The following is a 13,330-nucleotide window of genomic DNA, read 5'->3' as shown; positions in this document are numbered from 1 at the left end:
AAGGTGGTAGCTGAGCTCACTTTTATTCTGGAAAGTTTCTGAGACACTATTCCTGTATTTTCTGCATTGTAAACCGAGTCAGAGGGAGTTCAAGGATGAAGGAAGGAGCAGAAGGATTGTAAAATGCTGGGAGCCATTGAAGCTATGCACAGTGGCACTGCCTGTGACTCTGGCCTCAGAGCATCCCTAAACAAAATAGGACTGCCTTCAATATGCAGCTTTCTAACTCTTTTTTTGTCTCTGCACTTCCTTCTCCTGGTTTTCCTCTTACTGCTGCTCCATGCTGGTTTCTCACAGAAGACCAGGTTTCTGCCAGTCCTGAGATCTGCCGTGAGATGGTCCCTTACCTCTCTGCTGTGCAGATCTGCCTTGTGGCCCATCCTGCCATTTGGGCTTCTGTCTTGCCTCAAGGTGCCCTATTCCAGCACTGGATGTGAGGCAGGTAATGGGGTAAGATACCCCAGAGAGTTTTGTTTAGGCAGAAAAGCAAACACAAGACTCTCTGTGCTTGCTCCCCTCACCCCCTTCTCTTGGCAAAGAACTGTTTTAAAAGCAAGGTCAATGATAAAGAGGAAGAGTGGCTTCACTCTCTCCCGGTGAATTGTGCACATTCCCATCTTAATAATTTATGGATTTGGTTATTCTGTATCAGAATGTGTGACTCAGATCTATGAAAATACATACTTCCAAGGAGGAGACCTCACTACGGTTTTTACACCAAGTGCCAATTACTGCCAAGTAGTGTGTACTTACCATCCTACCTGTCTACTCTTCACATATTTGCCAGCGGCATGGACTGGAGATCCTGCTAAAAGGTAAAGTGTTCATGTTTGTGTGGCTTTTGCTTGTGTCCTGTGATAATTTTAGGAACTTGTTAACTTTTTGACAGGACAGACACACAGGGAAAGCTGCTGGGTTGCTACGGAAAACAATGTCATGTATCTTTAAAACAGTGATCTAAGAGTATTTGCTTAAATTTAAAAGATTAAATTTGGCAATGCCCAATCTTTCACACTTGCATACCAACCCTTTCAAGGAAACAGAAGTGATTGTGCACTCCCTCCTCTGTGCCACGTACTTATTGTTGAGGGACATTGTGAGCAATTTCACAACTCCAATGGTGCCCTCTACTGTCCCCTCCTTCTCTTTAGCATATTTTTCTCACAGTTAGTAACTTCAGTAGCCTGAGAGCGTGAGGTTGTCCTCCTCTATGCCCAGTGCATTTCTGTCCTCCAAACCCTGGGCTCTGCTTGTTGCCTTAATGAGACTGAGTAATCTCATCTGCCACCAGTGCCACCAAAGCAGGTGCAGCTCTACCCTATCTTTCTTCAAATTGCACTTGTCTAACTGTTAGTGTTAAGGGATATTTCACCTGCGAAACAATTATGAAAGTCTGTTCATCCTGCAAAATCCGTGAATTGCTGGATTTTAAAACACAGGTTTTCCTGCTACTTAAAAGACAGCGCTACACAAATGCTGCCGAAAGTGGATACGGAAGGAGCTATTTCTGGACATTCCTTAAAACAGTGTGACATCCAAATTAGTGGTAAGATATGGTTATTCACATGTATACATTTATGTTGTGTGTACTGCAGCAGATATTAGAAAATTAGCATTTCGAAAACAGGAATAGAATCAGGGAAGCATCCAAGCAACGATATCTATGACCTTTAGCAGATCTTGTTCAAACACAGCGTACAAAATTTTCCGTTGGTTTCACCCTTCAGCCCTGACTGTCCACCATTGAGGATCCCCAGATGAGGTAACACACTCCTGCAGTTACTGTTTCATTTGCTGGAGGCAGAGCACATGTTTTAAATGGTAGCTCCAGTTCTAAAGATTGATTTATTACTACAATTGCACTCCAGCAAGCTGCTCATGTGACCTGTGTGATCCTGCCTTATAACTTTGTAGAGCAGATGCTCAGTGCCCTTACTTTATGCAAATTTTCCATTGAAGCTATTGACAAATCAGTTGTGCTTGCTTTTGCTTGCCACTTGCCTTTCAGAGCAGTCAGGACTTTAAAAAGCCCTTTCCTGCCAACACCCTATTGCATTTATATTTCTTCTGAGTAGTTTGGGCCCAATAAAACAGTCCTCAGTGGAATGGTGTTCTTTATGCTATATGGATAGACTAACTAATATTACTGGAGTTACTCTAGTATCAGACTAATGTCACTGAAATTAAAATCTATCCATATGTTTAAAAACCTCACCAATGGTTGGCTGACGTGTGTTCTGTGAAGAGACCTCATTTGACCATGAGGCAAAACCTGTGTACTGTATGGGCGAAAGCTGTGTCTAACCCCACAGTCCCAATTCTCCCTCTATGAAACGTAAATGAAATCTTCCGACTCAAGTGGAAGATGTCTGTTGCTTGTGAGGGCAGAATTTGCCCTTTGAACTGCTCTATGAATTCTGAAATGGGCAAGTATATTTTAGTATTAATGCTGAGTTCTTGCTTTGATTGATGTCATCGTGGTCTCAGCCACAGTGGTTAGAGCTCCCCTCTCATGTAGCAGAGGCACTGTCAAAGCCTGCCAGTTTTTTCCTTTGCCATGCGGTGCTATGCTCTACTTACACTTCTGATTTTGTTACTAGAAATATATGCAAATTATGATGTAACTGAAGTGAGCGTGGGACATCGAATCTGGATTATAAGAGCAGTGTCATCGAGCTCCTATCTTTTGGGCAGTTTGGGGTGTGGGGCTGGGGAAAGAATAGAACCCTGTTTTCAGAACTTGGTTTCTCTGTTTTCACAGCTTGCAGCCCAGATGTCCACATAGGACTGGATATGGAAGGGAACATGTATGATGTTACTATGGCCGATAGCTATCAACAGTGTCAAAAAAGATGTACCAATGACAACCGTTGTCATTTTTTTACATATACATCAGAAACATTTCACAATCCAAGCTTTCGGTAAATATGGGTTTGATCTCTTTCTTTTGACAGTGCTGTCCTTTAGTAGAGTAAATCTCAGATCAGTATAAGGTGTGCAAATTTATTTAAGGAGATAATTTTTCCTTGACTTGTCATCCCTGCACTATTCAAACTTGTGGATAGGACAATACCTGTAGTAAATTAGATTTCATTTGTCTATCAGTCAGAAAGACAAGCTTAATTATCATAGCACTGAAAAAAATTGAAATACTTTGGAGATTTTGAAATGCAAATTATATTGATGTGTGCAGCAGTATTGACCTGTTAAATCTTGCTCTGCTTATTGCTCTGAAAATAGCATTATCAGAGCAGCCAGAGAAATTCCTTCATTTTGCCAGGCCTATTTTTGAGCTACTAATCTGCTCAATTTTACAAGTTAAACATTGTTCAGCTACCTCTGTTCCTCATTTGAAGATTGTTCTGGAGGTTGGATATTCTCTGGCCCATTGCTGGAACATGAACCATGGTAGGAATTAGGGGGCCAGGAGGATGGTGTAGACTAAGGAAGACGGCCAGTTGTCTTACCACTTTCTTTATTCTTTGTCACTCAGTAAAAAATGCTTCTTGAAACATACCAGTGTAGGAACTCCAACCAGCATAAAGGTGCTTGATGAGGTTGTGTCTGGATTCTCTTTAAAGCCATGCCAGCTTTCTGAACTAGGTAACTATTTAAAATCTCTGATTCAGTTTAGTTTTAAGGGTTGTGGATGATGAGGTTCAGTCTGTCTCTGATATGCATAGAATTTTCATTATGTAAAATAATTCTGATATAAACTTATCCTTGCAAATATAGGTAGTACTCTCAGGCACAAAGGAGGTTCAAATCTTTTTTAATTTTTCCATTTTATCATTTGTCTTACAAAAACAATTGCCTGCTATGAAGATCTACAGAATTCTTTCATAAGATAATCTTGATGAAATTGCTTGCTATCCTCGTACCATGGATACAAAAATGAAAGATAAAATCCCATCAAATTCAAAGATTGGGAGGAATATGAAGCTTTCTAAATTCTGGTTTTATGCACTTAGAAATTTTTAATGAACACCTTGAAGCTTTCTAATACAACAGACTAATATGAAGGGACTTTTTCTGTGTTTTGTGGGTAATTTGTGATGACTGCAGCGACTGTGCTTTTTCTTTCAATTATTACTCAGGCAAAACTCTCAAGAGTGTGAGATCGAACATTCTTATTCTAGATTAAAATATCTTTCACTTTTTAAAAAAATTTAAAAATTTACCCCTGATTTGTGGTATTTTCCCTTTTTAATGTTGATGATATTCTACTTTATTATAGCCTTATTTTAGCCCACAAAAATCTAGTTTTCCCATAGAACTCAAATTTTGTAGAGACTGCATCTTTTTTTTCTATATCAAGACATCTTCTTCAGGCTCTGCTAGTCCTACTGTAGGGATAATCATTGGAAACTGGTGAAAAAGTAGTTTTGTACAGATCTTAATATCAAAGACCCTTAAAGAAAAATGAAGTGTGAAGAATAAAAAAAAGGAAGAACGATGTTTGAAAAGAGAAGAAAACAATCTAACTATTCCCTCTCTGTGAGGGACAATGGAGGAGATTCTTTTTTTTCCCAACTTTTGCATTAAGTTTTATTAGAAAGACACTTATTCATGGTTAGAAGAAAAACCATAATACTTAGAGACTGAGAAACACTGGGGTACTGTAGCATATGCACAAACACTGCAATTTTAAGTTAAAAAAAATCAAAAGTCATTTGAGACTTTATCAAAACCATTTATGGTTTATGACACCAATGACATGGCAGTAACCGCAGAATCACAGAATGGTCGGAGTTTGAAGGGACCTGTTGAGATCATCTAGTTCAATCCCCTTGTTAAAGCAGGTTCATCTAGAGTAGGTTGGACAGGAATGTGTCCAGGTGGGTTTTGCATATCTCCAGAGAAGAAGATTCCACAACCTCTCTGGACAGCCTGTTCCAGTGCTCTGATACCCTCAAATTAAAGTTTTTCTTTATGTTCAGATGGAACTTCCTGTGTTCTAGTTTGTGCCTGTTGCCCCTTGTCCTATCACTGGGTACTGCTGAAAAGAGTTTGGCGCCATCCTCTTGATACTCACCCTTTAGATATTATAAGCATTGGTAAGATCCCCTCTCAGTCTTCTCCAGCCTCCAGAACTGGACACATTACAATGTAATGTACAGTGCAGAAATGATCCATCACAAATAAGAATTTCTTAAAGCATGTGAGGGTCAATCCTGTTCCTCCCTGTCTTTCCTTGCTTTCTGTGTCTTGTGAGAAAGGCAAGAGGAGAGAGAGAGAAGGAATAAATCATGGAATCATGGAAACTTTGACAGTACTATTGGATTAAGAGCTCATCTAAGGTCATCTGTCCTAATCCAAGACAGATCAGATATACCTGTCCAGATTTGTCAAATAAAGTCATAAAATCTCAGCACCACCTTCTGCCTTGTCTTGGAAGTATCTGAAATAGACTTATGTGAATATTTGCTCTATTTTTTGTTCTGACTGTGTTTAGGCTGACTAGTCCTACATTGTATATGTTCTAGTGTCATCATTTTAAAAATAGGCACTTCCCTTTTCAGTGCTTTTGGAATCACAGCAACCCTCTTTGATCACCAAAAGCTAAATTGTACCAACAAACTTTGAGATCGCTTCAGCTGGATTCTATGACCATTGTAATCATTGATATTATGTGTTTTCTCAGTTTCCTGTTCTGTGACGCCCTCTTCGCACTGCTCAGTAATGCTAATGTTGCTGACCATCTAATTGCAGTTTGTTTTCATGAAGAATAGAGGGAAAAACAAAAAAATGTAGTTCTTTGGCCTTGTCTTTCCTGTGTCATTTTCCTATTAGCTTTCCTTCTCCCCTGAACAGAACCTGAGCTCCTTTCTTATTTGAGTGATACTGCATATTTTTCTTTCATGAGTTTGTTCCTTCCTATGTGGCCTTTCGTTTTGTGCCTTTGACTTACTGGTTGTCCTTATACACACACGTATCCATACATCCATAGCAATTTGCCTGTATTTCTGCCCTTTGCAAAGTACGAATTAGCTTCTCTAACCTTCCAGATCCACATTTGTGCTTCAAACTCAATTTCCTTTAGAAACTCTCCATTCTCCTGAAATCTGTTTCCCCTTGACATGGAGTCTTATCTAGTAATTGTTGGAGTTAATTGACCCTTGTTTTCTAGTCTCCTGATTTTTTTTCCCCCGTTCTCATTGTGTAATTACTGCCCGGTATTGTCCTTTCATGCTTGTGTTTTTTGAAAACCTTATGAAATTAGGAGTCACATCAAGCTCTACCTCTCCTTTCTACTGTTTTTGCCTTTCTGTAGTAAGTTGTTTCCAGTATGTTTCAATAACTCATTGGGTAGCGTTCACTTGGCTGCTGTTCTTTCTCAACAGGTGAAGTTATCTGCTGCCACCTGTGTTTTGGATCATTTCACTGTTTTTACTGTCTTTACAGCCTGCTAGTTTCAAGAAACATACTCCATGTTGATGCTTCCTTTTTTTCCTCTTTTTATTGTTGCCCTGGGTTTTTATCTAGGACTTCAATTGTATCTTTGGAGGAGGCAACTCATTCTTCTCTTCCTAAACATGGTGGTACTTTCTGTAACTTCTATATCCATGAATTATCCTGCCAAACCTCTGCTATGTTATTTTGGTCATGTCAGAGGACAGACTGTACATTCCTCCTGCTTATTCTGCCTACTTTTCAAATAATAGCATTTAAAGTTAAGAGGATCATCCCATTATTTTTCTTCCAGTCTTCCCATGATCCTCTTAGCTATATCCATTAGCTTAATTATTTTAGGCTTTGCTTTGATTAACATGTTTTAGTCCTAAATGTGGATTTGTACACTGATCTCCACTGTTCCTAATTTAAAGCCTTCCTATTAGATTAGCAAATCTGTGTTCTAACATGCCATTCCTCTCCTCCTCTATCTGAACCTTGTTGCTGTTCAGTAGTCCTCTTCTTGAGTTTACACATTCAAAAATGTTCTTGACAAATAGTTTTTAGTTTAAATGTGATGTTATCTTTCCAGCTTACCAGTCAAAAAGGAAGGAAAATGTAAGGAAAGAACTGTATAATCTGTAAACCTTAACATGATGATGACATATTAAAATCTTCAGAATTTTGATGTTTTGTTCTTGTTTTATACAGATTGTCAAACAGACATTTTTGAAGATCAAGAATTTTCAGGAATGAATATTACAAGTTTTTTCACTCCTGATATCTCTGTCTGCCAAACTATTTGTACATATTTTCCAAAGTGCTTGTTCTTCACATTCTTTACCAAGGAATGGCAAATAGAATCCGAAAGGTGAATATAACAATTAACTTTAATTCGCTAAGTAGATATATATTTTTTTTTAAAAGCATATACTGTTTTTTTAACTATTCTTTTCTTACGCTTATGGAAATTTTTGTTAAAAGGTTATTTTCAGTAAAGCATAGCTTTTTATGTTTTATATTCATAAGTATATAATTTCCTGTGGGCATTTCATCTGTTCTCCAGTGTGGTCAGGGGTTTTGTATTGCAGCTGTATATCTGCTATTCGTCTGAAAAGAATTATACACATCAAAGAGACAGTGAGCATCCGGATTGCTTTAATGACTTAAAGCTGAATTTTATTAAATCATCAAGAGTTATCTGGTTCCTTACCAGAATTAGGTTATTTACTTGAAAAGATTTTCAATAAAGTTAATAGGTTTTAAGATGTTTTTTCATTGAGCTTCCTTCTTTCATACTTAGTAGTGAGAATTGTTAAAAATCTACATTCCACACAAAAGAGAAGAATAAAGTTTCAAAGGAATTTCAGGGAGAAGCAAAGCTGAAATGGCAGATATCATCTAGAGGTGAATATTGTTTAACAATTAGTAGTACAGTCATATGCCATTTCACAAAACTACAAAATCATACTCAATTCAGTGTGAACTAGTAAACTTAGTGAATGCATTTTAGTATGAAATAATTTTATAAGTAGAGACTTGGGAGAAAAACCATATTTAAGAAAGAACCTTTCCTTACCAGTACCTAAACAACCAGTTTTAGCACGTGAGAACAGATTCAGTTATGGCTAAAAATTTTTTTTAAGGAATCTTTGCCTTCTGAAGACGTCAACAAGTGGGATACCAGAGGCACTTACATCACGAGAAAATGCTGTATCAGGCTTTGGTCTCCTAAATTGCAGAAGACCCTTTCCTGGTAAACAATAAATTACAATAAAAATACTGATTTTGAAATTAATAGACTTTCTGATGCTTGGAATGCACTCATTCTTACAGCCTGCAATTCTCGCACTTATATGCGTATGAGTTTTTTGGGAGATGAACTCAACGTCACTTACACTAAAGGACACAGAGCCTGTCAGCAGGCTTGCACAGACATGATCCGCTGCCAATTTTTTACATACTTTACCCTCCAAGATTCATGCAATGAGGAAAGGTAAGACATATTTTTTAAAAAGGTCAAAGATTGGTGAAACAATCATTCTGCACACTTGGTGAAGGTGTAATGTATGTGTTCTGCATAAAAAAAGTAATGCAAAAAATCTTTGCATTAATTTATTGGCAGAAAGTGTGAGTGTCACCTGAGAATGTCCTGGACTGGATCTCCAGTGCAAATAGTACATGAACCAGGAAGGATCTCTGGATACTCACTGAGATTATGTAAAAAAAAAGCCAGTACGGGTAAGTAAAACTACTTTCATGTAAAGGAGACAGTGCTTAAGTGATTTCAGTACAGGAAGCAAACCTTCCTTTGCTGACCCTCCTCTCTCCCCTTCCCTCCACCCACCCTCTTACCCCCGCCTCCACCAGCTGGCTGCATTGTCCCAACAGGTCTCTTTGTGAAGTCAAAGAATCTTCTGAAAAAGCGAAGTTGGCCAGGTCTCCACATTGTTTACACCAACAGTAGCACTGTGATCTTGGTTTAATAGACTTTACGATCATATGTAATAAAGGGATTAGAATGTGTTATAATCACCTTCTTTGCAATGAATTGGTCCCTGTTCAGGGAACATCAATAGTCTCATCTTTGTTTTGCATTGGTGAATGCAAATTATCTTTAAGCACAGTTTTAAATTATTTCTGTAGTGTGCATGCAGCATTCTGCAACAACTATTAGGATCGTTGGAGGGGCAGACTCTTCCCCTGGTGAATGGCCATGGCAAGTCAGCTTGCACGTGAAGTTTCCTCGTCAGAGACACCTCTGTGGGGGTTCTATCATCAGCAACCGGTGGATTCTTACAGCTGCCCACTGTGTCATGAGGTGAAGCCTTAATGTAAATGTACAAATAAAACTAAACATTTCATCCAATATGTGAGATAAGTCCAGATCTACCTTTCAGAAAAAAATAAAAGTGAGGTCTAGAATGAAATAAACTGTTTTAATGTACCCCTAAAATGAACTTCTATGGTAGACTTACTCATATCCTTAATGTCACTGGATACTTAGTTACTTTGTAACATAGTGTCGTACCACTAATTTCATCTAGAAGATGCAATTCTAAAGCAGACACCAGATATCTACAGAAGCTTAGACATTTTGATGCAATATAAGCTTTTTCTTACCATGTCATCTATCAATGAAAATCTGTTGCTAGGTTATTCCATTTCACAAGCACCTTATTTGATGAGGACAGAAATTAAATCTCTGTAGGGATCCAATTAGACTGCTTCTGTTACCTGAGCTACCTACGTCTGCATTACATGAAACATCCGGGTCCCAGTTGTCCTGGGAATATCAAAATGAATTATCCCTTAAACTTACTCTAAGTAAAGTTGAAACCATACAGATTAACTGGAACATTTCATATAGATCTTTTATATTACACTTTCTAATTTATATTTACATGGCTAGAGTAATTTTCCTGACAAATAAGCGTCAGAATAGACTCTACTTGAATTTATATTCCCAACCCTATTTTCATTACTAGAAAAGCTGTTGTGTTGGAAGGAATGGAAAGAATCTCATTTACTACTTCAGGGCTTGCATTAGGCCCTTGAATTTTTTTTTTTTTTTTTTAAAGAAGAAGAGCAAGTGAGAAAGTAAAAGAAGGCAGAAAGGGAAGGAGGATGAAGAAAGATCAGGACAATGAGAGTCTGAACTTAAAGGAGAGAGAAAAATGATGTGGGGATGAAAATGTGAGTAGGGGGAGGAACAGAAAGAAGTGGAGGGAACAGACAAAATAAACCTTTTTTTTTTTAGTTTTGAGAGGTGAGAATAAGAAGTGGAAAGAATGACCTCAGTGATGTTCACCATACACTCAGGAGTAACAGAAGAAGTTGGTGTCTGCACAAAAACTCTAAACCAGTGCAAATCTTTTGCCCCAGACTGACTGTTTTGTCTTTTCCCCTCAGTCTTAAGAATCCCAACATTTGGCGTGTTTATGCTGGTATTTTAAAACAATCAGAAATAAATGAGGATACACCCTTCTTCAAAGTGGAAGAGATTATTGTTCACCCTCAGTATAAATATGCACAGACTGGATATGACGTCGCTTTAATGAAACTTGAAAAGCCCATGAATTTTACTGGTATGTAGTGCATGTCGGAGGAATTCTAGAAATCTGCAGGATGACGCAGGGCTGGCATTGGTATGGCAGTGCACGACACCTTGGCTGGCTTCCTTTAATATGCAGTTACTGGGGTTTGAGGAGAATCTCATTCCATTGACTTTGAAAAGAAAATGGGTGGCTCTTATTTATGTGATTGCAATGATATATAGTATGAGGGACAAAGCTTAACTTGTAGGTTGTCATCAGGGTTTGTGTAGATGCCCACAAAGCCTTAATGTTGCAGTTGTCTCTGCTGGTCAAACTATTTTTACTATAGTTATTGGCATTTTTATTCACATTTTAGATCTGCAACTACCTATTTGCCTGCCATCAAAAGAAGATGCTAACACACCTTATACCGACTGTTGGGTAATTGGATGGGGTTACAGAAAAGAAAAAGGTACAGATAAATATTTAAATAAAGAGTTCTTGTATTTGCAAAATTAATGTGGTTAAAAAACAAAGCCACCCCTCTCCCCCCCTTTTCTTTTTCTTAAAGAAAAGCCCCTTTAAAAAGAAAATTCTACTGTGTTCCTGGCTACTATTATTGCTATCTAGCCAGCACTGTAATATTAGAATCTAATTCTATTAAGACATCATAAAACATGTATGAAAGATGTATGAAATTATTGTTAAATAACTGCATGCTCTGACACAATTAGATTTTATAAATTGTCAGTAATTTGAAATATGTAAGAATGCAACCTCAAATATATCCTGTACAGCCCTCAAATACTTTTCCTTAGGTTCTAGCTTAATTTAATGGCAAAGCTCAGTATATATCTGGAATGCGCACTCCTTTTTTTGCTCCCAGTTGAAAAAACTCAACAGACTAATCACTGAACTCTGAGGTTTTGTATAAGTCGGCACATAACCCATAGGGTTTTTTTAATGCCCTTGTATTCATATGACTTTAGAAATTGGAGATTGAATTATGTTGCTTTTATGATGCTGAAGGTTGACTATAAACAATGGCCATGACTGTTGTGTTTTGATAGTAGATGGGATCTGAACTCCTCTGTTTTTATGTGGAGGTAGGCCAAATCGCTGTTAATTATCAAAGTCTGTTTATACATTTCTTTATAGTTTTATATGTGTAACATTTGTGTGTGTGTTTATATATATGTACACCTATTTAAACATTGTCTTTTCCTTTATACACCTTGCTATTCGAAGGTTAGAGTACAATGTGTAATCTAACCAATTGTCTATTGTAGATATATGCATAATTGTATATGCAGATATTGTATAGGCTAATTTCCTGTATTACTTCCTAATAAGGCTGTTCTCAAAGCTCTTATTTTCTCTATGTGGAAATTTCTCCATCCTGTGAACTACTGGGGCATGGAGCAGCACAGATTTAGCAACTGGGATGTTCCAAACCTGTTGTAACAATTACTAATGAATAATTTTTAGTAACATAAAACAGTGCTCTTAATGGGAGGACGGGTTCCAAGGGCTGAAGTCCTGAAAGCTGTACTCAGTACAAGGATTCACTGCAAATCACAAGGGAGTTTTGAAGCTTGCCCAGTCATGAGACATAAAATGGTGTTCTAAAAAAAAAAAAGTAGCAGACAATGCACATTGTTCACTAAGATAAAAAAAGGAAAATCAGTATTGTGAACATTTAAGTACACTCTAAAAGCAGTGGTCTCCAACTTTGTAATATCACTGTAGGGGAATTTCTGGAGTTTAATATTAACTTCTATTTTGTTAGAAGCAAACATTTATTTGTTCATATGGCTTGTTGCACAGGTCGTGTAGAAGATATTCTTCAGAAGGCTGCTATTCCCCTCATGTCAAAAGAGGAATGCCAAGCAAGGTACCGGAAACGCAGTATAGGTGACAAAGTGATCTGTGCTGGCTATGATGAAGGTGGAAGGGATGCTTGTAAGGTAATGAAAAGAAGTAGTGTGTTGTCGTATGTTCCAAGCATTTGTTCAAATACATAATTGAATACTGTAATTATTTCTAATTGCCATTAGAAAAATATTATTATCAATAGAGCTGTTGATTAACTTGTCACTTTTGCATGTCGAAAGCACTGAAAATCAAGGTACATACAAAATATTTCTATGTGACATTGAAATCATTAGGGATAGATGCCTATCCATCCTAGATGGATAAGAAACCCTGAGTGTGTGTGTATATCTATCTATCTATCTATCTATCTATCTATCTATCTATCTATCTCTCTATCTCTCTATCTCATCAATTTAGGGACTAAAGCAGTATTCCTTTGGAGTATCAGAAATTGAAAGGGAGCAAGGACAGTGTCTCAAAGTATTTCTCAAATAAAAGCAGATTTCTTATTTTTTTTCTATTTCTTGACATGAAATTTAGTACATTAAAGTTTATTTTAAAGCATCCACTGTGTACAAACCAGAAGGGAGAGTGCTAGCAATGCTATTAAAATGCACAGGGGATGGAAAGCTAAAGATTTGGAGATGGGAAGTAATTTTTCCTCTATGCCAATTAAGCTTGCTTTATCTGATACAGTGTACCAGAACATGGAGATGCTGTTTTATAAAAATAACATACTTGCTATTGTCTCAGCAACTCATAACAGCTACCCTAAAGAAACTTATGTTCAGAAAGGTCAGTTAGGAATAGGAAAAGAAAAAACCAATGGGTTTCATCCAGGGGAGGATAGTGTCAGTGAAACAAGGTAAGCCATGAAGAGAGCTGAGGTTTGCATACTAAAGCCTGCAAACTAAAACTAAAGGTCATCAGATAAAACACTGGCAAATTTACTGATTCTTTTTCAGTTGCACATGTAATCTTCATTGGTTTTGAATCATGTGGATGTACATAAATACCGCCCCCCC

At 37.5% G+C, this 13,330-nt stretch overlaps 1 protein-coding gene across 1 annotated transcript in view; it reads left to right on the top strand.

The window, feature by feature from the left end:
• The window catches only part of LOC104499248 (coagulation factor XI-like), a 16,048-nt gene that overhangs the window by 2,215 nt on the left and 503 nt on the right, over nucleotides 1-13,330 (top strand). The window contains exons 2-13 of the mRNA XM_010143103.1: nucleotides 653-815; nucleotides 1,440-1,546; nucleotides 2,762-2,921; nucleotides 3,494-3,603; nucleotides 7,105-7,264; nucleotides 8,040-8,149; nucleotides 8,230-8,389; nucleotides 8,519-8,634; nucleotides 9,040-9,214; nucleotides 10,306-10,481; nucleotides 10,807-10,902; nucleotides 12,258-12,397. Of these exons, the coding sequence (XP_010141405.1) occupies nucleotides 653-815; nucleotides 1,440-1,546; nucleotides 2,762-2,921; nucleotides 3,494-3,603; nucleotides 7,105-7,264; nucleotides 8,040-8,149; nucleotides 8,230-8,389; nucleotides 8,519-8,634; nucleotides 9,040-9,214; nucleotides 10,306-10,481; nucleotides 10,807-10,902; nucleotides 12,258-12,397 (1,673 nt within the window). The remainder of the gene's footprint in view (nucleotides 1-652; nucleotides 816-1,439; nucleotides 1,547-2,761; nucleotides 2,922-3,493; nucleotides 3,604-7,104; nucleotides 7,265-8,039; nucleotides 8,150-8,229; nucleotides 8,390-8,518; nucleotides 8,635-9,039; nucleotides 9,215-10,305; nucleotides 10,482-10,806; nucleotides 10,903-12,257; nucleotides 12,398-13,330) is intronic.

This window comes from Buceros rhinoceros, unplaced genomic scaffold (genome assembly GCF_000710305.1).
Source record: "Buceros rhinoceros silvestris isolate BGI_N320 unplaced genomic scaffold, ASM71030v1 scaffold200, whole genome shotgun sequence".
Taxonomy (NCBI): domain Eukaryota; kingdom Metazoa; phylum Chordata; class Aves; order Bucerotiformes; family Bucerotidae; genus Buceros; species Buceros rhinoceros.
The sequence above is the reverse complement of the archived record's forward strand: the minus strand, read 5'-3'. Positions and strand labels throughout refer to the sequence as shown.